Below are 27,226 nucleotides of genomic sequence, written 5' to 3'. Positions count from 1 at the left end.
ATGATAGCTAGAACGAACACAAATTGCCGTCAAATTATACAAAGGTGTAATATTAGAGCATAATGGTACTATTATTATCGGTGATCCAACAATAAAATATTAACTATAAACCCTAATACAATCCTGCTCTGATACCACATGTAAGATAAATTATAAGGATCATTGTATAGGGTACATACCTTTAGCGGAAGCAACAGTCAGATCGTCTGGCATATAATAATAATAATAAGTAATAAGATGATTAGTATACTAGGATCTTCTCCTCTCTCTTCTAGGTTTCCTTATGATGACAATCAATGAAGCATGTTAACCCAATAACCTATTTATATAGGTTAGAGGTATTCTAGACAGGAAGGGAGATCTAGCCATACTAGAACTGTATTTGGGCCCCATCAGGCTGCAGGCCATACACTTATCAGTACCATCACACTATGTACTTAACCGTATTGACTGAGACAGACCTAAGCCCAATGGATCATATAATTGTAGTGGGCTTTACCGGTCACATTCAACCCGTTTTCATAAATAAGAAAACCGACTAATGGAAGTCCATATCCAACAAGCGGGTACTGTATTCATGAAAAAAATAAAAAGTAATATTCCGTAGTAAATTTTTTTTGTTATCGAGGAAGTAAATAGGGGTATATATATAAAGATTAGAGAGTGAGTTGATGGAGCAAGTTAAAGATTATTACAAGAGTTGAAATAATGGCAGGAAGAGTAGAAAATATTAGTAGTAGTAGTAAAAATGGTGAAGTAACTTCCATTCATAAAAATCATAATCATAACAACAAAACTCCTCAGCTTGATTCCAGATATATTATCATCAAGTTTGTTAATAAGGTTTATTTTCTTTTTTTTACTTTTCTTCTATTACTGTTATACACTTATACCGTATTTTACATTTTTGTTAAAATGGAAAGATAATAATGACTTTGGTTGATCTTCTAGCTTTCTTTAATTAAGAGTGATAACAAAATTGCAGCATCTAAATTGTTTTAGATCTTGGTGAAATTTTATATGAGACGACGGTTTCATGATATATGCATGTGTAGGCAATTAGTCGTCAATGAGATGAAATTAGATAATGACCATTTTTATAATTTTATGTAAAATGTAGGAAGACAAAGTTTTGCATCTAAGAATGAGGAGAAACTCAGGGCCGTCTGGGAAGTTCGGGTGGCCCTGTGCGAAACTTTAAAATAGGCCCCCGTATGCTACAATATACGAAATAAACACATAACATAATCGCTACAAACTTCATCTTCCATACATTATATTGACTAGAACAACAAAATTTATAAAGTTTTAAGTCTCATTGTAATTGATAAATGAAACTAACCAATTAGTGATGGGATTAGGGCCGTCTTTGATATTTTTGGGGCGCTATTCAATATTTAACAAAGAAGCCCTTATAATATTAAATTATATACATAAAAAAAATCTTAATAAAAGCCCCAAAATTTTGTAAAAATCGTTTATCTAATGATACACTACTATTAAATTTACTTCATTGGCTTTTCGCATTCACCAAAAAAAAAAAAACTTAACAGACACTATAGCTATATATTATTATCTAGTTTGTTTAATTAACCAAGAATACCGTGGCTGAGATGGTTCATCACCCTGTCTAGTGTCTTGAGATTGGGGGTTCGACTACTGTTTTACACATTAACTGGTTTTCATTTTAGATGAAATAATATATAAAAAAGATAAAGTTAGTACTGTGAATCGAACACAAAACCACTTGACTAGAATAAAACACTCTTACCAACCCGCTCAAGTGCTCTTAGTGATCAAAATAATTGCTGTGAACTACATGGATTTTCAGAATATTGGGCCCCCAAAAATCGGGGGCCCTGTTCGGTTGAACGGGTTGAACACCCTCTTAGCCGGCCCTGGAGAAACTCAACATTATTTGGTGCAGCATTTGAAATGTACCGTAAGAACTACAACTTGAGTGTTACGCCTAACTTCTTCTACAAAGGCACTCGCATCTATCCTAGCGCTACCCCTGCTGGCTGCTGAGGTGAACCTTTCTTATTCCTCTCTTTAATTTTCCTCCATTTCTTATCAACGGCCCGCCCATTAATTAATTAGTTTTGTTATAGTTATCGTTACTTGTATTATCACCATATATATGAAATTAATTAATTTGTGGATTGTTGAAATGCAGTTGAATTTTAAAGGTAAAGAACAAATGGATGTCTACACCGGTACGGGTATCATAATCGATGATGATTCCAGATATGTTATCATCAAGTTTGTTAATCAGGTTTTTCTTCCTTTTGTATTAGTTTTATTATTTTATTTTATTGAATCACATTTTTGTTAAAAAAAACTTGGGGACTTTTGGATCACTTAGCTTGGTTGTTGCAATTCCAAGTCGATCTACCTTTGTTTAATTAAGGGTGAATTTTTGTATGATGAGACGGTTTCATAATAATGAAAAATATAGGGCGACAGAGTGTTACATCTCCGAGTGAAGAAGACATCAAGATTTGGAGCGGCATTTGAAATATACCGTAAGAATTACAAGTTGAGTGTTATGCCTAACTTCCTCTACAATGTCAGACGCCTCTCTCCTACATCTACCCCTGCTCAGGTCAACAACCAACCTTTCTTCTTCCTCCTCTCTTTTCCCTTTTACATAATCGGAATGAATAACCAGAGATTGGCTGGGACCCTGATTCACTTAACATGTTGAGATTAATTATTTGGTTATTGAAATGCAGTTTAATTTTAAAGGTAGAGAGCAAATTGACGTCTTCATATCTACACCGCCATTCCGTCAAGTCATTCAACAAAGATATCAACACTCGAGAGGGCTACTTAGGTTTAAGGAGACTATTAAGTTAAATCATTATCAATTCATTGTACTATTTATTTAACCTAATTGTTATGTGGATGAATCGCACAATCACCTACTTTGTATGCTCCGCGCATCTAAAATTTGTTTCAATCAGGTCGCATTTGATTTTGGATCGGTTTTTCCTCGAATCGCATTAAAATAGGGTAAAACATTTTTACCAACTTGGTTAAGCTAAGTTATACACTTATACGGAGTATCAATGATTTGGTACAATGTGTTACATACATGAAGGCTGAAGCGCAGCATGAAAAACTAGCAAGGGTTAAAACACTTTATTATATATATGGTCAGAGACTCGGAGGTGGTGATCTGAATGCCTCAATTGGCTTGGGTTTGGCGGTTTCGGTTAGGCACTACTAGAATATGTGGAAAAGAAACCATTGATAAATAACCAAGTAAGTATACAAGTGGTTTCTTATGTGAAAGAAACCTTTAGGCACAAATAAATGGTCTCTTATAAATTTGCAAAGAGACCATTTGACTAAAAAATGATTTCTTAAAATAAATTACAATATTTAATAAAGAAAAATCTAATAAACAATCCCCCTTTTCTCAGTTTATTTATTTCGACAATTAACCCCCACCACTCAATTCTCTTAGGTCATCAATTTCCCATCACCACCATACGGCGGCATTTCTAGCGCTCGCCTCCACCCATCGGAGCAACACCACTCATCGGAGCCGCATCACCAAACTTCTAAAGTCGTTCAACCATTACTAGTCCGCCGCCTTCTTAGAGCAGGAGGCAATAGAGTTACAAAGTAATTCTTTCTTTTCTATGTAGAAATTTTATCTGAGAATGTGGTTATTATTCAGTTCGTGTTTGCGGGTTATTATTCAGTTCGTGTTTGTTGGGATAATTTCTGAGTTCATGTTTATGTTTAGAGTAGATTGATGAATTTTTATTTAGGGTTTATATACCAAATTGCGATTTTAATTGAAATTCGAAATTAGGTATAAATTTGTTCTACAGTTGCGATTATTTGTGTCAAAAATTCTTGTTAATTGAGATCAATTACTACAAATAAAAAAAGATCAAGCCTTGTAAAAAAAATATTGAAGAGATGTAGTTGAGCGTGATTTTAAGAGGCTTGAGCAAATGATCAACTAGATTCAATCTACATGAGTGAATTTTACTTCTGTGCAAATAATTGATGCATTAGAGTTTAATCCAAGACTTCTTGTGGTAAAATTTGCTATTTGATTCAATTGGTCACATTCTCGATAATGAATACTCCAGTTATTAGGTGCTTAGGCCTTTTCGCATCAATATATTTTGTCATAACCATTACTATTTCGCTCTTTCGCTTGTTTCATGACCATTATAACAAGGCATAATTCTTTTGAGTTATTTTGTTCATTGCGGTTGAAAACTAAAGTTTATTATTTCAGGTTGGGGTGTTTTAGACCAGGTCATTAAAGGATTTACCAAGTTCATGTCATTTTAAGATTTGGGTTATTCTGAGCGAGGCCAATGTTGTTTCTCAACCAGCTAGCATGTACTGACTCAGGTAAGGCCATTTTGCTATGTCTAGCTGATCTTTTTTATGCAAAAGGGTGAATAATGAATTGTAAACTGTGAGTTCTATGGTTTAACTTCCTAAATTTATTTATGTACTTTAATGTGGAGGAGGGGAAAAGTCTCCTAGTTCATGCCAATATGCTATGTTTGGGCTCTCACCCTTTGATTATGTTCTCTGTATACTTTCCAAAGTTCAGAGTTGTTGCTCGTATGTAGCTTCTCAAATTATCTAAGCAAATTACATAAGCACCTGATCATGTGCTTATATAAATTCTCATGTGACATAGTTACATTATATCTATTACTAAGATCATTTTGTTGTTGTACTTTTAAACAGTTCAGCAAGCTAAGAGAGACTTGAGGTTCATCTTCTCCATATTGTGTCGTGACATTTGGTAAGCCCCTACTCTTTTGCTCTCCATCCTCGCCTATGTATATGAGTATATCTATCTTCTCGTGATTACTAACAAATGGCATTTACTTTGAAGCACTTCATATATATTCTGATATTGAAAATTTCGTTTCAAAGCTTGTTCATAGGTAGTTCAATATAACTATGAGTACTTGATATTTTTATGCTAAATATATTGCATTTTTTATAATGATATGTTTTTGTAACAATGTCCTCGACAATCACTTGACTCATTACGTTGTGGATTTTATGTTTGTTGTTATATGCTTGAAACAATTGCAAACAATTCTGGATAAGGTACTACTTCTAACTTGCATCTTCGCTTTAGCTACGTTATTTGTCCAAGATAAATTTGTAGTAATGGGTTGTTGTAGTTGTGCTTGTGGTAACGTGGTGTTGTAGTTATACTATGATTGTTATTATGCGGATGAGGTGCTCATATTGCTGTTGTGCGGGGTGAGGTGCTCAGATATCGTTGTGCGGAAAACGTGTTGGTTGATGTTGTACGGATGAGGTGCTCAGATTTTTGTTCTGTGGGAGTGCAGGTGAGGTGGAGATTGTTGTTGTGCGGATAATGTGTTGGTTGTTGTTGTATAGAGGAGGTGCTCGTATTGTAGTTATACTTTCTCTTTTTGCCATCATTCTTAACTTGTGTTGCTTTTACGAGAAAGTGTTTGATGTTGCGGAAAGAACATAATTGTTTTTTCTCTTATTTCGCAAATATTAGTATTGTGTTTTGGTTAATATGCTTATTTTTGTTTTGTAGTATTTAATTTAAAGATGTCCTGAGGCTTACTCCCAACAGCACAAATGCTTGAGTGTACAAGGTTAAGGAAGATGGTACCAAAGTTGATCCATGAGAGAGATTTTTTTTATTATTGTATTTTTTTTTTCAAAAATATAGTTATTTCTTTTTGTATTAATGGCACAAAATATTGCTTGCCTTGAGTGATTATAAGAAGAATTCACTTTTATTGTTATATATATATAGTAAATTTTTATAAATTAGGTTTGTTACTTTGGCATATGTGCTCTGTTGCGTGAAACAATCAACTCATTATGGCCTTTAAATAATAATGACTATGCAGCAGGTCAAGCGGAAAAAAAAATAAAAAAAAATATTAAAGAGACCATACTTCTCTTATCCTTGGTTTCAGCAAAGAAACCATCTATCTTTGTTGCTTGGTTTTTAATTATAAGATAAGAAATTATTTTTCTTACTTTAATGGTCTCTTTTCAAGTAAGCAAAGAAACCATTTATCTAGGATGAATGATTTCTAACTTTTATTCAAAGAAACCATTTTTTTTTTGCATGGTCTCTTACCCTAAGAGACCTATAATCTCATACAAGTAGCAATATATAAATATATTAGAAAATATCAATTAAACGAGTTGTTAAACTCTATAATATACTCCCCCCGTCCGGTCAATTGTTATTCTTTGGTTTTGACACAAAGACCAAGGAAAAAGGAAGGGCCAATTACTTAATGACAAGTGGGAGACCATCTCTATGTTGGTTTCTTAGGCCAATTTCCAATGGTCTCTTTGGCTATTTTTCTAGTAGTGAGGCCAGTTTGGATCGGGTTATTTCGGGTTTATCACACGTTTTGTTTCAGGACGGGTTGGGTTGAGTCATTCGAAATCCGGGTCAGTTTCGGATGTCAAGTTTTTGGGTCATTTCGGATTTCAAGTCACTTGAGGCCAGGTCATTTCGGGTATGAGCCATTTTAGGTCGAGTACTCGAGTTCATGGTTAAAGCACTTTAATTATTAATAGTATGACTAAATAAGAGTGTCTTACAAAACTAGTGTGAATATGTTGTGTCATTTTGGGTCACTTCTAATCATTTTTGTTAGTGTAAATATGTAAAAATTTCGCCATATATTTAACCTTGTAATTAGGTAACAATTATGTACATTGTAACTAATATTATCTTGTACGAAGTACATATATCTGCAAAGGAATGCAATCACCAAATTTAGGGGATTACACAACTTATATCAGATCGGGTAAATTATCGGTCAGGTGGTTTTGAATCGGGTCAACATTGGCTCAATCAAACTTCAGGGTTTCGGGTCTTAATAAAGTCAAGCATTTCGGGTCTCGGACCAGCCTTATTGGATCTGGTCAACTTTGACAGGTTACTTGTGGCGCCCCTAACAAATAATTTTGATGTAACCTCATCATGTTTTGATTTCTAGGGATCGTATCGAAAAATGTGGCAAGGTTACTCGTACTATCGACAATTGAACATGAATGTATTTCTACCTCTCCGCTTGAGGGCGAATTCAAGGGTTAGAATACGGGTTGTTTCGGGGACTGTTGTGCAAGTACGTAGTATAGATAAAGTAGAGGAACGAGCTTATATTATCAAAGGTTGTGACGTGACGTGAGGCCACTGTCCTAAAGTAAGTATGCCCCGTCTACTATACATGATCTCTTTAGCATTCGAGCCCCAGGATTAACAAACGCGGTTACTTTGGTGAAATGGAGGAACCAACTAACGTAGCCCAGGATGACTTCTCAATTCACACCAATCAATCATAAGGTTTTTTATTTGAATCATGATCACTTATTGATTTATAGTACTCCGTAAACTTTTTCATTCAATCAATGTTTTTGTGCGATGATCGATCAATGAGGATAATGTGATACATATGACTATTTGAACAGAATAGGTAAAAATTAATATGGTTTCAAATAAATAGGTTAAGAGATATCTCGATTTGCTTAAAAGGAAAAAGTTTGCTTAGGGTCGATACAAATGACTTGTACATATTATTGTGGGCATGTTTATGAAATTATGGTTAATAGGGTCGGGTCGATGACCAGTTTACAAATGGTACGTTTAAAAGCGATACAAACTTGACACATCATTTTTTTTGTCATATCTACCTCTACGTTAGAATAGGCTCTCTTTTTTTTTTTTTTTTTTTTTTTTTTTTGACAATAATAAACTGAAATATATTAAAGAAGCACAGGTAGGATACAGAGTTAGCCTGTGGCCAGACGTACAGACCAGTAAGGATAAATTACAAACAAAGCACGGATTTCCCGAAAGGAATGCCGCACACTAATTGGGACTGGCAAAGAGGTTGCCAGAACTGCAGATAGTTTACAACAAGATACGAAGAAACAAACAGAACTCAGGCCCAGAGAATGGGCATAACGCATAGCACCTAGAAGGGCCCTGGTGGAAGCGTCGAAAGACGAACTTGCGCGAACAACACTTGACTTTGAATAGTCCAACTCGGTACTGATGATGCAGTAACTGAAACAGTTTGTTCGTGGGACGTGGCGTGTGGAAACAGAAAAAGAAACCGCACTCCGTTGAGGTAAAGATGCAGATGTGACAACACATGGTGCAACAAAGTCATTAGAGGGGTGCAACTGTGTAGGACGTACCTTGGAAAATTGCACATGTGAGTGCAGTAGATTCTCAATGAGTCGACAGGTAACTGCAGGGTCACCGTTGTGATTTCGAAAAATCACGGCATTACGAGTAGACCAAATGGCCTGGAGAACACAGCAAAAGTGAAGCAGGATCCACCTTTGATTAGGCACCAAAGATTGTCTGTGAAGATAAGACAAGAAGTCTCCAACCCAAGATATAAAGGAAATAGATGGGTTAGCTATCGCGTTAATCCCAAGGGCGGATGCGTTCCAGACATGTTGGGCCGCTTCACATGAACGAAATAAATGCTCTTCAGTTTCAGGGGATGAATGACAGAGAGTACACATTGAGTCAACCGGCACATACTTGGATATTAAATTATCATTTGTTGGCATAATATTATGAGCCAGACGCCATAACATAATTGAGATCTTTGGTGGAATTTCTTTTCGCCACACTTGTTTCCAAGGAAAGGTATGGACAAAAGATCGGATGCACCGGGCAGCTGAAGATTCAGACCATAGGAGCGAATAACCTGATTTTACCGAATAAGAGCCATCCTCTGTATATTTCCAGTAGAGAAAGTCATCAAAATTCTGAGCCGGTGGTTCCAAAGCAATAATTTCCTTTGCACAAATAGAGGAAAAGTAACGGAAAACCATAGACGGATTCCGATCCACCTGGATTCCAAAGAAGAAATCGAGAGAGAGATGGTGAAGGCTGAACTGAATCGAGCGGTGCCAAATGGTCGCTTACCATTAATCCAACGACTTGACCAAAGGTCAATTAAACGTCCATTACCAAGCTTCCAGCAAATACCATTATTAGCCGCAGAAACAGCCTTGCAAATGCCGGACCAGATAAAAGATGGTTGAGATACTCGAGAGGTTGCTAGAGGAACAGGCAAATCACGGGCATACTTCGGGGCCATATATCTTGCCAAAAACGCAGTCGGCTGTGTATGAATACGCCAAAAATTCTTAAGAAGCAAAGCCTGGCTTAGCAGATGGGTGTTTTTGAAACCCAGACCACCATATTCCTTTGGCGCTTGCAGTATACTTTTGGAAGTCGAGTGAATAGAGTGCCTATTCCAGTCATTTCGCCACCAGAAAGCCGTCAACAAGGCATCTATTTTGCGACACACACCTATAGGAATAGGTACCGCAGAGAAGACGTGATTCAAAGAAGCAAGCAAGATTGCCGAAATAACTATCAATTTACTTGGTTGGCTGAGATGGAGAGCAGACCAGGATGAAATGCGAGTAGTGAGAGTATCAACAAAAGGAAGAAAAACCGCAGACCTCTTGCGAGGGATATCAATAGGAACTCCCAAGTAGGTACCAAAAGTGGGAAGTTGAGCCATCTTCAAAATCGAAGTCAGATGCTCTCGGAAGTCCGCAGGTGTATTCGGACTAAACTTAATATAGGACTTACTAAAATTAATCATCTGCCCCGAAAACGCTTCGAAGTCCTTGAAAATATCCCGTAAAGTCTCAAAGGACAAAGGTGTTGCCTTGCAGCATAGAAAAGCATCATCCGCATAGAATAAGTGTGACAGCGTTGGTGCATATCTTGAAATCTTGATGCCGGTCAAGGAGCCAACTTTTTCAGCTCTGATCAGTTGTCGCGACAGAATTTCCATACACATAATAAAAAGGTAGGGAGACAAAGGATCCCCTTGACAAAGGTAGGGATATCAATAGGCTCTCTATCATAATGAAAACATGGCAGTTTCAAAGAAACATAACAAAATCATGTAAGAAGAAAAAACAAGTAAGGAAAGCATGAGCGTAGGGTAGATGGAGTAAGTAGGGTAAGACGTAAACAAGACTCCATAGTCCATACTACCAACAATTGTACAAAGCATCATATATTTTCACATGCAACTGATGCAAGATGTTACCACTATTTCCAAATTCCAATATACAAGTATACCTTTTACCCTTCTAAGTATTATTCTCCTCTCTGTTCCTGTATATATTCCTTCTCTATTTTTACCTTTCCTTGACTGAGTGACTAAACACTGATCGCCAGCTAGGTATAGACCTGGGACCACCTAGCAAAATTAACCCGATCCGAATAACTCAACCCGAACTTGGGATACCAATTACAAATGTTTGTCTTGAGTTTGAAAATTCCAAATTATATGTGAATACCAATTTGACAAATGTTTTCAATTCCGAGATAAAACATACATAATCCAAGTCCCCTTTTTAATAAAGATCGAACACATTACTCTTCCGGGGGGGTTAAATTTTGCCAATAAATAAATAAATGGTTTTTCTAACATGTGCCCAGGCCATTGGACACATCTTAAGGCACAATTAAGGAATGATTTACAACATTGATCCAAAGAAATTAAAATATAAACTCATGATTATTACGATATTTTATGGCATAACATAAAGAAAATATATACTAAAAAAAGAATAAAAGCAGTATTGAAATAATAGGCCCTTGGTCTCACTAAAACAAATGTAAATTATTCGGTGGGAGAAAGGGAATAGTTGTGGGTAACATTTAGGGTTTGTGTCAATTGTGTGTATATATAGAGAGTGAGTTGATGTCTTGATGAATTTGTTGTTAAGAGAGTTAAAATAAGAAAAGAATGGGAGGAACAACAGAGAATAATATTACAAATATTAGTAGTAGTGGAAATAGTGAGGGAGCTACGATTCATAACAACAAAAATCCTCAGGAATGAACACAGACATCTTATGATCAAGTTTGTTAATCAGGTTTGTTTTTTACTAGAATTTTTGTATGAGACGGTTTCATGATATATGCATGCGTAGATCGAGTTGGTTTGAAAATAATTGTTTGAAATGTATGTAGGAAGATAGAGTGCTGCATCTAAGAGTGAAGAGGAACTCAACATTTGGTGCAGCATTTGAAGCGTACCGTAAGAACTACAACCTCAATGTTATGCCCAACTTCCTTTACAATGGCAATCGCATCTCTACTAGCATCACCCCTGCCGATGTTGGTTTTCCTTTCTTCTTATACGGAGTACTTCATTACTTACGGTTACTTGTACTAGTTGTATATGACCATATGAAATTAATTATTTGGTTATTGATGGAAATGCAGTTGCATTTTAAAGGTGGAGAGCAAATCGATGTCTACAACATGTCGTATGGAGGTTAAGATCGAGTGCTGATGTCAACTCATTCAACATTCAAGAGTAGTACTTAGTTTTAATTAATTAATCAGTTTTAAGTGTTATCAAGTCTGTTGGACTATGTAATTTAGATTATCTTTGAATTGAATGATGTTAATTAAAACTTGGTCAACCTAATTCTCATGCCCATGAATTCAACAATCACGTACTATTGTTCCTGTCTTCTTCCAGGCCAAAACTATCCTCGCTTCTGGCCTCGACTATGCCAGTACCAGTATCATCGCGGAACTCGTTGCGAGAAATCCGCAAATTTTGTGTATCTTTCTGTTTCTTGTATGTACTCGTTCGATCCGTTGCCTTTCTTTTAATAAATCGGTTCGATGTTGTCAAAAAAATAAACAATGAAAAAATGGCGGTGACAAAGAATCATAACAAAATCATGTAGTAAGAATTTGGGTAAAGAAGACAAAAACAAGGAAAGCATGAGCGCAGGGCATCAGATAGAGTAAGTAGAATAAAACGTAAACAAGATTCCATACATACTACCAACAATTATACAATAGTTAAGTTTGTGATTTTACAAAGCATGCATCATCTTTACGCATATATGGATTTCATATTGTTCACGAGACCACGTTACCACTATTTCCAAAATATGCCTTAATTACTCTACGGGTTTTTGTCAGAAGTCACCAATATTTAAATTTCATTGGCAAGTCATCTAACTTTTTATTTTTTGCCAAATGGTACCTAAAATTCATATTTTGTTTGTTAACAAATACCAATTGACGAATTCCGTTAAAAATAGTCAAGATTCCGCTAAAATTAACAGAAAAACATAAATAAAAATTGTTTTAAAACTTATAATTATAATTAAGATCTTATAATACCATTGTTAATTCACTAACTCACTCCTCAACCTTTCTTCCTCTTCTAAATCTCCCTCCCATTACCCAACCCCATAACCACCCTCCTTACTCACCTATTTTTCCCCACCATTTATCTCTCAATTACCACCACAAAACTTGTAATCCTAGTCTACTTCTTCCTCTTCAAGAACTATAGCACGATTTGCAACTCATACATATAATTATTATCAATCTCCATTATTGTTCTTCCTCATCTTCTTTGTTACTCATCTTCAGCTTCTTACTTTCAACTCTAATCATCTTCTCCATATCATTTATCTTTATCTTGCATCCTTTTGAAACGCCATTACTTCTCTCTTCTTAAACCTCTAGATATTATGGGTATTGTACTTGTTAATTACAAAGTATTTTTTTTCTTGTTGAATTAGTCTATGGTGGAGGAAAATTAAATTAGATGGGGAAATGAAGAGGGTGGTTAATTAGGATTGGTTGGAGGAAATGAAGAAGGGGTTAATTTAATGAAAAATTATTTTTAGGTAAAGGATTAAAGAGAAAAGGTAAGGTCTTCATTACGTTTTCCGTTAGTTTTGACGAAATCGACTTTTTTTAACTAAGAATTAGCATTTGGTACCTCTCGACAAGTCAACATAAAATTTTTGGTACCTTTGGGCAAAAAGTAAAAAGTTAGGTACCTTGGTGTCAATGAGGGTAAATATTAGGTACTCCCTCACCAAAAACCCTTACTCTACTTAGTATTATTCTCCATTCTCTATGTTTCAGAGTACTTCACTATTCCTTATCACCTACTTTTACACATTGCTTCCCACTTGCTACATACTCCCTCCTATCCACTCTTTTCTTCCCTATTTCCTAAAACACGGATTATTCAGGTTTTCTTCCCCTTTCCTTTTTGAGAAAGTTTTTATTAATATTATACTCTTACCTCTTTCCACTCATCAAACCCCACTATATACTTTATTAATATTTAATTCTAATTATTCCTACCTCTCTCCAATAACCAAACCCCACCCATCTCCTTTATTAATATTTAATCATACCTCTCTCCAATTACCAAGCCCCACTCATATATTTATCAATATTATACTCCCACCCTTAATCTCCGTGCCCACTTCAAATGGGAAAAAAAGGATGGATGGGAGGGAGTACCTTTCTTATTTAACTTACAAATCTTCTTTTTTTTTTAGAAAAAATGATAAAAAAAAAAAAAAAGTGTCATTTTCCTTAGGGTAGATGGATTGTTTTCTTAGTAGATTAAATTCGACAATATGCTGGCAATGAAGGGTTTTTTAGGGTTTGAAATTTTCAAATCATACGTGGACACCAATTTGACATATGTTTTTAATTTCGAGATAAAACATACATAGTCCCCTTCTTAAAGATCTTACACATTACTTTTCAGGGTTTAAACTTTAATTATTTGACCATAAATAGATAAAAACCTATAAATAATTACAGAGGATGATGTAACACTAAGATATTTGCATTTGTTTATTATTTCAGAAAATCCTTATATATTTTTATTGCATAACACACAAAAAATCTAGAAAAGAAAGTAAAAATAAAAGCACTAGTAAAGTAATAGTAAGTCCCTCCGTAACATTTATTGTTGAAGAGAGAGTATTTACTATTTAGGGGCTATATATAGAGAGAGTAGAGAGTGAGTGAGTGAAGCAAGAGCAAGTTAAAGTTTATCTTTGAGAGTAAAAATAATTAATCTTGGAGAGTAAAAAAAATGGCAGCAACAGGAACAGTAGAGAATATTAGTAGCAGTGGAAATAGTGAAGGAAATACCATTCATACCAACACCACCTCTCAAGATGAATCCAGATATCTTATCATCAAGTTTGTTAATCAGGTTTTTTTTTTTAAACTTTTCTTCTACTAGTTTTATACCGTATTATCATAATTAATTACTTGAATTTTGTATGAGACGGTAAAATTCAACGGTTTAATGATATTATTAATGTAAAAATGTAGGAAGACAAAGTGTTGCATCTAAGAGTGAGGAGGAACTCAACATTTGGAGCGGCATTTGAAATGTACCGTAAGAGTAGCAACTTGAGTGTTATGCCAAACTTCCTCTACAATGGGAATCGCATTTCTCCTAGCGTCACCCCCGCTGAGGTTGATTTCACTTTCTTCTTCCTCTGTTTCTTCATTTTACATAATCGCACTGAGCGTAGATAGGATCTACACTGGATCCCGTGTCATTCATAGTCGTCTCATACTAGCTACATCCATACGGAAATCATATTGGCCCGACTCACATTTTACACATCTATTCAGACCCCCATATTGTAATTTGTTGGTTATTGAAATGCAGCTGAATTTTAAAGGTAGAGAGCAAATCGACGTTTTCAACATGTCGTATGGAGGCTAAGGGTGCTGTCAACTCCTTCAAAACTCAAGACTACTTACTACTCGGTTTAATTAATTAGTTTTTAACTGTTGTGTAATCTAGATCAACTTTGAATGGTGTAAAACTTTAACCTAATTATCAACTCTATGATTTCAACAATCACCTACTGGCTACTTTACATGGTCTTTGCATTGCATCTAAAATTTGTTTCAATCATCTATTCGTTTAATTTTGGATCGCTTTTTCCCCGGAACTGCATAAAATAGGGGAAAACATTTAATTTATATCAGTGACTTGGTACACTCTGTTGCTTGAGTGCAGCCTGGAAAATTAATTAGCAATGGGTTTTTCAAAAACTTGATTTTCTATCTCCCTGCTTGATGGCAGATTCAAGGGTTAGAATACGCGTTCCAGGGAACACTTTTTTTGTGTGTATTTTTTTATTTGCTTAATTACAGACAAATTTTAAGAGGGCATTGTAACCAATAGAATCCGCGTCCGTCTCCACCTGTAAGCGTATTAAGGTTCACGGCCTAGTGCCTATTTTCATCAGGACTCTCAGGAGAGGGACGATGTCAACTCATTCATCATTCAAGAGTAGTACTTAGTTTTAATTAATCAGTTTTAAGTGTTGTCAAGTCTGTTGGACTATGTGCAACAAAATTTGTTGCATTGTGATTCATTTTTAAGCCAAAAGAAACAGTCCAAGGAACGGTTCACAATTGAATACATTTCATCGCTTTTTGAAGTGTCGTTACATCAAGCCTAACTTCCAAGCTCTATATCTATATCTCAAGTTTTACTCATGCAAATATGATGATTCTTATGTCATTGGAAAGCTTGGGATCTTAGGCAAACCATGGATTTTGAATCACGTCCATATCAGGTCTATAGCTTGAGATATGGCTGATGCAAACAGACTGCGCATTTCTGGACAGCCCATGACCTACGTGCACTAAAAGTTCAATAACTCGAGATTTACTCAACGTCTAAGGTTGATTCTTTTGGAGGTGAAAGTTAGCTCCCTTAGCTTTCAAATGAGTTATCATGGGCCCTGATATTCGTTCTGAGCTAAGAGATATGCCTCTTCCAAAATGCGTCTGATTTTCTAAGATGCTCTCCAAACCCGGTTTTGAACCGTCACCAACAATCGAGGTCCAACTTCAATTCCGTCTAAGAAGTCATGCCTCCAACCGCCCTATTTCACATATTTGGTGAGTTTAAGATGTTTTTGTGTAGGATCTTTTAACTCCAAGGGTTACCATTCAGAAATTATTTGAAGAACTAAAGCAAAGGTACAAGGGGACCCGGTTTTGAACAATGAGCAAAATGTCGCTATCAATCTTTCCTCTTTTGATCCAACAAAGCTCAAGAGACTTTTTAGAGCTGCAAAAGAGCCTTACACGGTTATCCAAGGCCTCCAATCAGTCCATATAATCACAAATAAGAAGTTGAGCTAACAAACAAGGAAGATTGGACTATTAGTTTACTTTAGCTTTTCTTTGCTTTATGTCATTTTCTGTTTCAGCATTGTGTAAGTACCTTGGCTGCCGTTTTTTATGTCCTTTAGCTGCTCATTTTGTAGCCCTTAGATGTAACTTATAATCAAGGGTCAAGATTGTAAGCCTTGGTCTATATAAACCAAGCTAGGCACATGAGAACTTCAGATTTGAGTAGTGAATTAAAATATGAGTTTGAAACTGAAATTTTCAATCAATTTTCTTCTTGCTTAGTGCAGAAAACCCCTCATTACTTAGTGTTTGAGGTGGAATTAACTCTTGCTTCGTGATCTTGAGCTTAATTTCAAGGCTTAAACCTGCTTCGTGATCTAGTTTAAGTCATATCCCGGTTACTTGTTCTTGTTTTCGTGTCAAAACAGTCCCAAACATTCTGTTTTCTTTGCTTTGAGTCCTTGAGGAGATTGTTATTTGAATGTTTACTTCATAAGCATTTAAGTTACAAACTTATTTTCCATTGTTGTCATTCAAGCTAATCGTTTCAATTGTGTTGTTTGTCATGTCCCAAATCAGATTAGTTGAGTCTTAAATCGTGCACACTTGAGTCTTTTATCTTCTTAATCCTTAAACCATTTAGTTAGTCTTTGTTTGAGTCCAAATCAGTCCATTTGTTGAGTCTAATTCCAACCAATTCAAATTCTGTTTTCGAGTCTTATTTATCCAAAAATCGAGTCCTAAGAGTTTTACTCCACTATGTAATTTAGATTATCTTTGAATTGAATGATGTTAATTAAAACTTGGTCAACCTAATTCTCATGCCCATGAATTGAACAATCACGTACTATTGTTCCTGTCTACTTCCAGGCCAAAACTATCCTCACTTCTGGCCTCGACTATGCCAGTACCAGTATCATTGCGGAACTCGTTGCGAGAAATCCGCAAATTTTGTGTATCTTTCTGTTTCTTGTATGTACTCGTTCGATCCGTTGCCTTTCTTTTAATAAATCGGTTCGATGTTGTCAAAAAAAATAAACAATGAAAAAATGGCGGTGACAAAGAATCATAACAAAATCATGTAGTAAGAATTTGGGTAAGAAGACAAAAGCAAGGAAAGCATGAGCGCAGGGCATCAGATAGAGTAAGTAGGGTAAAACGTAAACAAGATTCCATACATACTAAACAATTATACAATAGTTAAGTTTGTGATTTTACAAAGCATGCATCATCTTTTCGCATATATGGATTTCATATTGTTCACGAGACCACGTTACCACTATTTCCATAATATGCCTTAATTACTCTACTTAGTATTATTCTCCATTCTCTATGTTTCAGAGTACTTCACTATTCCTTATCACCTACTTTTGCACATTGCTTCCCACTTGCTACATATCTTTCTTATTTAACTTACAAATCTTCTTTTTTTTAGAAAAAATGATAAAAAAAAAAAAAGAAAAAAAAAGTGTCATTTCCCTTAGGGTAGATGGATTGTTTTCTTAGTAGATTAAATTCGACAATATGTTGGCAATTAAGGGTTTTAGGTTTGAAATTTTCAAATCATACGTGGACACCAATTTGACATATGTTTTTAATTTCGAGATAAAACATACATAGTCCCCTTCTTAAAGATCTTACACATTACTCTTCAAGGTTTAAACTTTAATTATTTGACCATAAATAGATAAAAACCTATAAATAATTACAGAGGATGATGTAACACTAAGACATTTGCATTTGTTTATTATTTCAGAAAATCCTTATATATTTTTATTGCATAACACACAGAAAATCTAGAAAAGAAAGTAAAAATAAAAGCACTAGTAAAGTAATAGTAGTCCCTCCGTAACATTTATTGTTGAAGAGAAAGTATTTACTATTTAGGGGCTATATATAGAGAGAGTAGAGAGTGAGTGAGTGAAGCAAGAGCAAGTTAAAGTTTATCTTTGAGAGTAAAAATAATTAATCTTGGAGAGTAAAAAAAATGGCAGCAACAGGAACAGTAGAGAATATTAGTAGCAGTGGAAATAGTGAAGGAAATACCATTCATACCAACACCACCTCTCAAGATGAATCCAGATATCTTATCATCAAGTTTGTTAATCAGGTTTTTTTTTTTTAAACTTTTCTTCTACTAGTTTTATACCGTATTATCATAATTAATTACTTGAATTTTGTATGAGACGGTAAAATTCAACGGTTTAATGATATTATTAATGTAAAAATGTAGGAAGACAAAGTGTTGCATCTAAGAGTGAGGAGGAACTCAACATTTGGAGCGGCATTTGAAATGTACCGTAAGAGTAGCAACTTGAGTGTTATGCCAAACTTCCTCTACAATGGGAATCGCATTTCTCCTAGCGTCACCCCCGCTGAGGTTGATTTCACTTTCTTCTTCCTCTGTTTCTTCATTTTACATAATCGCACTGAGCGTAGATAGGATCTACACTGGATCCCGTGTCATTCATAGTCGTCTCATACTAGCTAGATCCATACGGAAATCATATTGGCCCGACTCACATTTTACACATCTATTCAGACACCCATATTGTACGTTACGACTTAATTTGTTGGTTATTGAAATGCAGCTGAATTTTAAAGGTAGAGAGCAAATCGACGTTTTCAACATGTCGTATGGAGGCTAAGGGTGCTGTCAAAGTCCTTCAAAACTCAAGACTACTTACTACTCGGTTTAATTAATTAGTTTTTAACTGTTGTGTAATCTAGATCAACTTTGAATGGTGTAAAACTTTAACCTAATTATCAACTCTATGATTTCAACAATCACCTACTGGCTACTTTACATGGTCTTTGCATTGCATCTAAAATTTGTTTCAATCATCTATTCGTTTAATTTTGGATCGCTTTTTCCTCGGAACTGCATAAAATAGGGGAAAAACTCTGTTGCTTGAGTGCAGCCTGGAAAATTAATTAGCAATGGGTTTTTCAAAAACTTGATTTTCTATCTCCCTGCTTGATGGCAGATTCAAGGGTTAGAATACGCGTTCCAGGGAACACTTTTTTTGTGTGTATTTTTTTATTTGCTTAATTACAGACAAATTTTAAGAGGGCATTGTAACCAATTTCCATAGAATCCGCGCCTGTCTCCACCTGTAAGCGTATTAAGGTTCACGGCCTAGTGCCTATTTTCATCGGGACTCTCAGGAGAGTGACGACATTGTTCTACTCCTCCTGCCTTTCCGTCCTCTTAATTGTATCCAAACAAACCAGTAAATAAAAAAAAAGTGTTTTACATAACAAGAAACAACGTAGCCACAGCCTGCATTTTATTCCATGATCTCCTATGCCATGCGGATGCCAATCTCAAAATAGTTTCCCATCAGCAAGAACATCGATTTAGTGCAAAACGATAAACTTGTATAATTAGCTTGTAAATGCACAAACTTAAGTAAGAGTATTAATACCAATACAAAAATGTGAACATAAACTGATACGGAGTATTATGCGCATTTGCTAAGCCATTACCGAACTCCTGTGGCAAAATTGGGACAAAATATGATCCAACATAAACACACAAATTACTGAATCTCATGGCACTATTCTCGTAATTTAGCTCAGGAATTACGATATGGTAACCAAAAACCAACTGCTTGTTATATCATTTAAATCCAAAATATCCAATCTTGTGACATGAAAAATAGTGGCTCTCCTTTTCACCCATCATACCCAAACAGATGTGGGTGTGAAAAACCCATAACCTCCGTTCCGCAAAATACATATCATTACTGATCATTTTCTAGAAAACCGTACAAAAATATCGCGACAAAGAAAAAAACAACTTTTGGATATTTTGGAGCGGCTTTGACGGAATCGAAAGAACTGCTCAGCAGTAAAATTAAATTCAAAAGCCAAGATACCTTAAAAGATGAACTTTCTCATAAAAAAGAATGTAAGCCTCGGAGTGAAGGACTTTGTTCAAGGTTGTTTCACGAACATACGCATCACTTGCATGATGATACCACACATTATGTCTCTTTGAATGATTTTCTTGTTCTGATCTTCCTTGGCGCGTGTCGATACCTCTCACATATGCCAACATAATGGCCGCCTCTCATCGACCCCGAATGCTCAACCACCCCGATAAGGCGGTAAATGCAATTGTCTCCCACTAACCTGCACATCATTATGTAGATCAAGATGAGATGACCGGCACAAATATAGTATATATGAGTGTAAAATAATATGAAAATAATGCGACAAACTAAAAACGAATATTTTTGGATATTTTGGAGGAGCTTTGAGCCTTTGATGGGGTTGAAAGAACTGCTCAGCAGTAATATTAAATCGAGAAGCCAAGATACCTTCAAGATGAACTTTCTCATAGAAAAGAATGTAAGCCTCGGAGTGAAGGACTTCGTTCAAGGTTGTTTCACGAACATAAGAGTCGCTTGCATGATACCACACATTATGCCTCTTTGTATCGTTTTTTTCTTCTAAGCTTCCTTGGCCTGTGTCGGTACCTCTCACATATGCAACATAATGACCACTTCTCATTGACCCCGAATGCTCGACCACCCCAATTAGACGGTAAATGCATTTGTCTCTCACTGACCTGCACATCATTATGTAGAACAAGATGAGATAAGTAGAACATATACACTATCAATGAGTAGAATATGAAAAACATGTAAGTAATCCTGAAAGAAGGGGTACGATAACATTCGAGAGTTTGACTAAAATAGAACCCAACGCTGATATACGAAGGTTAAATGTATATTCATCCGATCGACTTTAAAAACACAAAAATACTATTTTCGTATGACCCATAAGGCCACGACCATCATGTATATTTTTTCCCATACCAAATGAAGAAACACAAATATCCACTATGCTAGGAGTCTCCCAACAAACTAGCCCATCTAGATCGAAGTAAGCTCCCGATATAGTGATATACAGATGAAAATCTGCTTATTAAGTTCTTTATGCCACAAATGCATAACCTAACAATCTAGCATGGACCAAGAGCCATCCAATACAATACATCAGATGCATCCCCAAGAAACGCTTCCTTCTATTGTTTGAAACGGAACATCAGTTGATCTTAAAAGCAACCCGCTGATTGAAGGGCCATTAGACTATATCATTGATAGTCCTATCAATGCACAAAAGAATGAACTAGTAGTGTAAAATGATTACCAGTCAGTACCCCATGCCCCCACAACATTCCCTGGGCATATCATATGGAATCAAGTATCCACAATGACCAACAAAAGCAATATAAAACAACACAACAGCAGCTTTGCCCACTGAAGCACATGTACATACAGCAGCAACGACGACAGCAAAATATCAACCCAGTGTTCGAACACCCCTGCCAGATGTATGGTAACTATACAATTTAATATTCATGAAATGAATTGGGAAAAAATTGATGCATTAAACCCTTCCCGTCTTTTCTCCCCTCACCGTTGTCATTACCGTGCCTACAAAGAGGCCGCCGCTCAAAGTGCGTAAGAGACTATTTCTACGTTACCCATACCTCCAACTCTGTATCTAAAGGAGTTAAAAGCCTAATGATAGAGATCCATATATTCTTTTATCCTGCAACAGCATTTTCTTAGTGACATTTGGTGTGCATTGGACGATTTGTCTTCTTACGGTAGCTTTCTCAAAATTTTCTTCTTTTTCGGGATATTGCTCTCAAGGTTGTGAAATTTCAACAAAACAATCTAGCAATACCCATATAGTCGACATTGGTATTGCTACTCGATATCAGTCAATGTTCGTTTTGCTTCTTGAAGGTATAATTACCATACCAGAAAAAGGAACATAAATTCATAGAACATCACATGTATAAAAGGTATGACATCAACTTTATACTAATTCATGATTTGTATGTGGCTACATGCAATAAAATGGTATCCAGCTTGACACTAAGGTACAAAAATCTACTAGTCCTCACAGACGAGTTAACCCTACAACAAGGACCCGAACTTTGACAAAATTTTGCGATAAGGACCAACTTTCTTTTAGAGACTTCAAGGACCTCATTTTGATTATTGGACAAATCTACCCTTCTAATATGTTTGTTGGATATTATTTCTATAAACAATGAAGAAAAATATAAAATAAAATGAGTCCAATTACTTTTCTTTTTCTTGAAAATTACTTTGAACGTGCGAAAAGAGCAATTTTATTCTTATCAAATACTTTCGTGTTTCAATTACTTTGAACATGCGTAAAATTACTTGTCAAACGGGTCGGGGCAAAATACATGTCAAAAGATAGTTTCTAAATTTATCTTAATAATTATTTTATAATTAAAGGTTACATAATTTATATAAAAATGATTTTTTAATAGTGTTTTAATTTAAAATACTAGAAATAATAAAAAAATTTAAGTAATATTTCAAATATATTGTGTAATATTAATATTTTAATAAAATTCTTGAATTTTCTTCATCTTAACGGGTGGACCCGTTCGTGTCGGGTTTCGTTTAAATTAACGAGTCATTTTGGGCATGAACGGGTCGTGGGTTGAGATTTTTGGGTCTAGACCGTGGAAAAATTGGGTCGGGTTAAATTTTAACAGGTCTACTTATAGTCGTACTTGCTATCTTAACCTCATTTTTATGCAAAGTTTATACAAAAATAATTTCAGTTGTATTAACAAGTAACAACTAAGAGGTGTGAAAGCATTTTATACTTTTTTTTTGGGGCAGCCGTAAAGTAAGCATTTTATACCTTTCTTTACAGCTGCCAATAAAAGAAAGCATTTTATACTGAAAAGAGGAAACAAAGAAAAATACAAACTATTAATGTGTTTTTTTTTGTCACATAAATAAAACAAAATATTGACATGCAAGGGTATTTTAGTCAAATAAACAAATTGAGGTCCTTAACCTGTCTAAAACAAAGTTCAAGTCCTTATCGCAAAATTATGTTAAAAGTTCAGTATCTTATAGTATGGTTAACTCCCTCACAGACATAATATGTATGACCATACACTTTATGCCTACTGAACATATACACGCTATCAAGCATACATAAATGTCTCTTCCAATTTGCTATTTCCATTCGGAGATGACTGTATTTCAGCTTTTATATAGGTAATTGATATATAAGTCGAAGGATGAAGTGGTCTCACAATCTCTAAAAATTCAATTATCAGTTTCTCACTTCCTCATACCAGTAAAAACTAAAAAGCATTAACTAACTCTCCTATTTCATATTACTCATAAAGTATATAATGTCTTTTACCTAGTTCTATCTTGTTAACTGTCCAATCTCCTTTCAACTAAGCCAAAGAGTCACTTCAGACAAACACAATCACTCCCTCTAGCCTAAAAGAACAAGGCAAGCAGTCAGAGTAATGTGTGCATCACAACTTACAATAGGTCACACCAACTAAGCTTTGCCATCAACCATATGAAGGAATCATGTGAGTAGAGAAAGTACACCTTCGATGGATCCGGCGGGGCGAAAAATCTAGAGTAAGCCTACTCACATCTATTCATGAGGACAACTCTATTTAGATTATAGCTCTTTGGATAGACAAGTTTCAAGTAAGGTATAAATAAGACGAACAACTATGCAACAGAAGTTTGCTTCATAATGCATGCACACTTGCTTGAGTCTAGAGCTTATGTTACTCTGACTCAGCTGCAAGGGTTGGGCAAGGCATAATGTTGGGTGTCGGACAGAGTTATTTTGTGAAAATCAAGTTTTGAACTAAAATGAAGTGTCATATTGCCGTGCCATATCAGAAGCTCAGAGAGTCAGGACATGCAAAACACATCCAATGCAAAGTGTCGAAGTAACATAGATGGAGCAAGCTTACAAATCAACCATGCAAACAACACTTGAAAGGATAGAGAAAGGCTGGCACCTGTTATCCAAATAAGGTCGAAGATCAATAAATTCCTTGAAAACAACATGGCCACTTAGTTTACTTAGGCGACCACGTGCATCTTGCTCAAATCTTTTCAGGTGAATGGTCAAAATAGGAGGGCTTTTGCTGATCAATATCCTTTTAATTGCACTTCTCATCACCTTTACACTTTTGGAATCAATGTCATCATCTTCTTCATCTTCCTCTGAATCATGTTTCTCAGAACCGGATAGTCTCTCAACAGGAACGTGGTCAGCATATGCAATGCAACAATTGATTGATTTACTACCCGGACTAGCTTCATCAGGAAGTTGGGGACAAATAGAGACATTAGTGGCATCAGAGCATGCACTTACTGGTTCATATCTTTCTCCTAGTTCTTTTGACAATGCTGGAGTCGATCCATTGGCTTGCAGTGGAACACGAATTTTCAAATTCTCATGAGGCCCACTGCTTTCGTTACTATCAGCAACTAATACTGAGTTAGAACCTGAATATTCATTTTTAGCCATGTTTTTCTGGAGCAGTAGTGACGATCTTCGACGGTTCTTCTTAAGTTTCTGTCTTTCCTTGAGTTGTAGTTTTGAACAGTTCTCACAATGCCAAGCATGCTCGCCAGACAGTAGCTCAGGCTTAACAAAATGAGCCAAACAACTCTTGACAGACACCAATGAATCTGTGTTATCAACTTCATCAGGATCAGACTCGGTGCTGTTTCCAGCTAGGAAACCATTTCCAAGATGCGAACTCCCTTCCATATTATTTGAAACTTCTGAAGGTGTTGCAACTGCCTCAGCCTCATCAAACATGTCACCAAAGCCAACAAAATCCGAAGTATGTTCTTCATCACCCACAGCTAATGAAGGAATTTCAGTAGAGGGACAATCTTTTTTGTAGGGCAGTAACAACACTTCATTGTCCTTGACCTGCATCAGACAGTCATCTTCCCAACCATCTACCACAGACTGAGGCTTCACATTCTTCTCACCAGTATCTACACCTATCTGCTCACTTGAATTCATTGTCTTCTGAAATGAGTGTATAGTGTGATTCCCATCTTTGCTTCCAGATTCTACGCTATCCAAAACATCATTGCTCTCGACAGTTAAATTCTGGTCGTCAGACAAAGAAACTGGTTCAGGATAATTCAGCCATGAGTCAGGTTCCTGGGCATAACTTTGGGTAGCCGGTTCAAGGTCATCCAAACATGATCCGGCTTCTTGAGCATCACTTTGGGTAACAGGTTCAGGATAATCCAGTTGAAGCACATCAACTTCCTGGCCACCACTTTCAGGCACTTGTGTGCTGGCATCATCTGGCTGCGTAGAGTTATGTTCCTGAGACCCCAAAGCCTTGTTGTCAACCACAAGTCCAGGTTCAACAAGATCAGCTGAAGATGACTGGCTGCTGCTCGAATGATCACAGCCAATAACAGTAGAACGTAAATTTCCATCTTTTTTAAGTTTAGGACGAGGCCTGCCAACTGTTTTAGGAGGTTGTTTGGCTTTTCTTTTTCTAGAAGCTGGTGGAACCTTCTTAGCATGTGGTTTCTTTGTGGGTAAAGGAAGCGAGAGATCTAGAAAAGGCTCATGAATGACCAAAGAGTGCCCACATTCAACACAACAAACAGTGCTTGAAATCTGGCCCCCAAATATGTCATCAATAAATGTAGGGCTTGCTGGTAAAGATGGCCCATTTTCTCTAGAGCATATATCAGACTTCTTTGCACACAAATCTTCGGCTGACAAACCATCAAGCAAACAGCGAAGAAATTCATGACTGTCTTGTTGTTGGTACCCCTTAAATTGAGAAGCGTTGGCACAAATACATCCAAATAGTGGTTCCGGATTAATCACATTTCTCAGACCTGATTCAAGGCTTGTTTCAATATAAATCTCCTTCAAGGCACTAGTCATTGGTCCCATTGACCCATCAAATGACAGTAAATACTCCCGCAAAATATCTATTGCCAGTAAATTCTGCATGACAGAATTGAAGAAGCATGTATTACCAAGATTGACCAATCCTCTGATTACAAAAAGATCCTTACCATTTGGAAAACTGACTAATTTGTTTTCCGATTTTACATCACTAATAACGCTCCCACTTCCCAACCATTTATCTTCCATATCTACCGAAGTTGTCTTGGAAGACTGGTTTTTCAAAATCTTAACAATATCCGACAAAGCATCTATCTGCACACCATTATCGTCCAACGTTTCAACTGGAATAAGAGTCCTACAAGAAAAGCACCACCTTAGATTATTGTTCTCCATCTGGATTACCAAAGGGTGCCGACTTTGACAAGAATGCCGAAGAGCATGAGTTTGCTCAGTGTTAGGCAAATCAACACCTCCACAAGAAAAACGGCCACACTGTAAACAAATCCAAGTGGCTCTAGATTCACATTTCTTTTTACCGTGTTTTCCCTTTCCTCTGCCACCCTTGCGATCAATTATACCTTCCTGACAATCCTCACAGCTAGTAGACTCTGCTGACTCGAGTTTTGAACAAACTTTTGCCACATCAACAGCCTTATCAAAATGGGGACAGACTTTTCTCTTCTTCACCACCATAACTCCCTCATTAAAAATCTTGGAGGTCTGATTAATCTCCTTCAGAACAACCTTCGGGGAAGAGGTAGAAACCCGCTTCTCCTTAAGTCCACCTTGAGCCTTCTTCCTAACCCTCTTCCCCATTATTTCCTTCAATCCATGTCCCATAGCAAAACAAAAGTAAGAATCATGGCCGTTCACCCAAATATAAACATCAATATATATCACCCAAGTGTACACACATAGAAAAACATCAATAAATTGTTATACAGAGCAGAAATCGGACAAACCCGGTTACGAAAACCACATATAAATTGGAGGGCACAACCTAAATCACCTGAAAAATCAAATAATGGCGATATCCGGAAACCGAAACCGACTATTTGTATCTGATACCAACTGATCTATATTATAAGGTAACTAATAACTCAAATTAATCTATGCCCATCAAAAAAATTGGAACTTTCTCCATTAAACTGAACTGCGCTTCTAAAGATGATTAAACAAACTAAGATAATGAAATCACACATGGGCAGTAATAATAATAGTTGTATGAGAAGATCAACTGACCTGAGAATGAACTCAAGAACAAAAGGTAAAAAAAACAAACCCAGTTGACAGAAAATTATTATCAAACCCACAATACAACATAAATTGATTGATTCATTGATTGTAGGAACAATTAGAAATTAAATATATGAAGAATTTAAAGATCTTATATTAAATCACTATATAAATGAATGGGTAGTGATTAAATTTGAATGCCTTGGTAAATTTGGTAAAATTAGGGATCTT

The 27,226-nt window shown here is 36.0% G+C and overlaps 5 protein-coding genes and 1 long non-coding RNA gene across 7 annotated transcripts; 4 read left to right on the top strand and 2 right to left on the bottom strand.

The window, feature by feature from the left end:
• Window positions 1-646: 646 nt before the first annotated feature.
• Window positions 647-3,000, top strand: LOC141657353 (uncharacterized). The gene is made up of 6 exons (XM_074464550.1): window positions 647-843; window positions 1,121-1,159; window positions 1,912-2,020; window positions 2,175-2,275; window positions 2,459-2,605; window positions 2,736-3,000. The coding sequence occupies exons 1-6, from the start codon at window positions 709-711 to the stop codon at window positions 2,889-2,891; spliced, it is 687 nt and encodes a 228-aa protein (XP_074320651.1). The 5' UTR covers window positions 647-708; the 3' UTR covers window positions 2,892-3,000.
• Window positions 3,001-3,290: 290 nt separating this feature from the next.
• Window positions 3,291-5,833, top strand: LOC141657354 (uncharacterized). The gene is made up of 4 exons (XR_012548732.1): window positions 3,291-3,633; window positions 4,265-4,383; window positions 4,732-4,789; window positions 5,573-5,833. It is a non-coding gene; the product is annotated as an uncharacterized LOC141657354 (long non-coding RNA).
• Window positions 5,834-7,800: 1,967 nt separating this feature from the next.
• On the bottom strand, window positions 7,801-9,842 carry LOC141655297 (uncharacterized). The gene is made up of 2 exons (XM_074462383.1): window positions 8,957-9,842; window positions 7,801-8,762 (listed from the first exon to the last, which is right to left on the bottom strand). Exons 1-2 carry the CDS (start codon window positions 9,840-9,842, stop codon window positions 7,801-7,803), a joined length of 1,848 nt encoding a protein of 615 aa, XP_074318484.1.
• A 3,923-nt stretch (window positions 9,843-13,765) lies between these two features.
• LOC141657351 (uncharacterized) lies at window positions 13,766-14,732 on the top strand. Its single transcript, XM_074464548.1, has 3 exons — window positions 13,766-14,066; window positions 14,189-14,335; window positions 14,535-14,732. The coding sequence occupies exons 1-3, from the start codon at window positions 13,944-13,946 to the stop codon at window positions 14,589-14,591; spliced, it is 327 nt and encodes a 108-aa protein (XP_074320649.1). The 5' UTR covers window positions 13,766-13,943; the 3' UTR covers window positions 14,592-14,732.
• Window positions 14,733-17,431: 2,699 nt separating this feature from the next.
• LOC141657352 (uncharacterized) lies at window positions 17,432-18,825 on the top strand. Its single transcript, XM_074464549.1, has 3 exons — window positions 17,432-18,131; window positions 18,255-18,401; window positions 18,613-18,825. The coding sequence occupies exons 1-3, from the start codon at window positions 18,009-18,011 to the stop codon at window positions 18,667-18,669; spliced, it is 327 nt and encodes a 108-aa protein (XP_074320650.1). The 5' UTR covers window positions 17,432-18,008; the 3' UTR covers window positions 18,670-18,825.
• A 789-nt stretch (window positions 18,826-19,614) lies between these two features.
• Window positions 19,615-27,226, bottom strand: LOC141657350 (ubiquitin carboxyl-terminal hydrolase 2-like). Of its 2 annotated transcripts, XM_074464547.1 has the most exons (4): window positions 27,002-27,226; window positions 23,874-26,581; window positions 20,347-20,597; window positions 19,615-20,158 (listed from the first exon to the last, which is right to left on the bottom strand). In XM_074464547.1, exons 2-4 carry the CDS (start codon window positions 26,573-26,575, stop codon window positions 20,154-20,156), a joined length of 2,958 nt encoding a protein of 985 aa, XP_074320648.1. In that variant the 5' UTR covers window positions 26,576-26,581; window positions 27,002-27,226; the 3' UTR covers window positions 19,615-20,153. The 2 variants fall into 2 exon arrangements, with proteins under 2 accessions (XP_074320648.1, XP_074320647.1); XM_074464546.1 differs by having other exon boundaries at window positions 23,874-27,226.

Source organism: Silene latifolia, chromosome 5 (assembly GCF_048544455.1).
Source record: "Silene latifolia isolate original U9 population chromosome 5, ASM4854445v1, whole genome shotgun sequence".
Taxonomy (NCBI): Eukaryota; Viridiplantae; Streptophyta; class Magnoliopsida; order Caryophyllales; family Caryophyllaceae; genus Silene; species Silene latifolia.
Note: the sequence above shows the minus strand (reverse complement) of the source record. Positions and strands in the feature narration are given on the sequence as shown.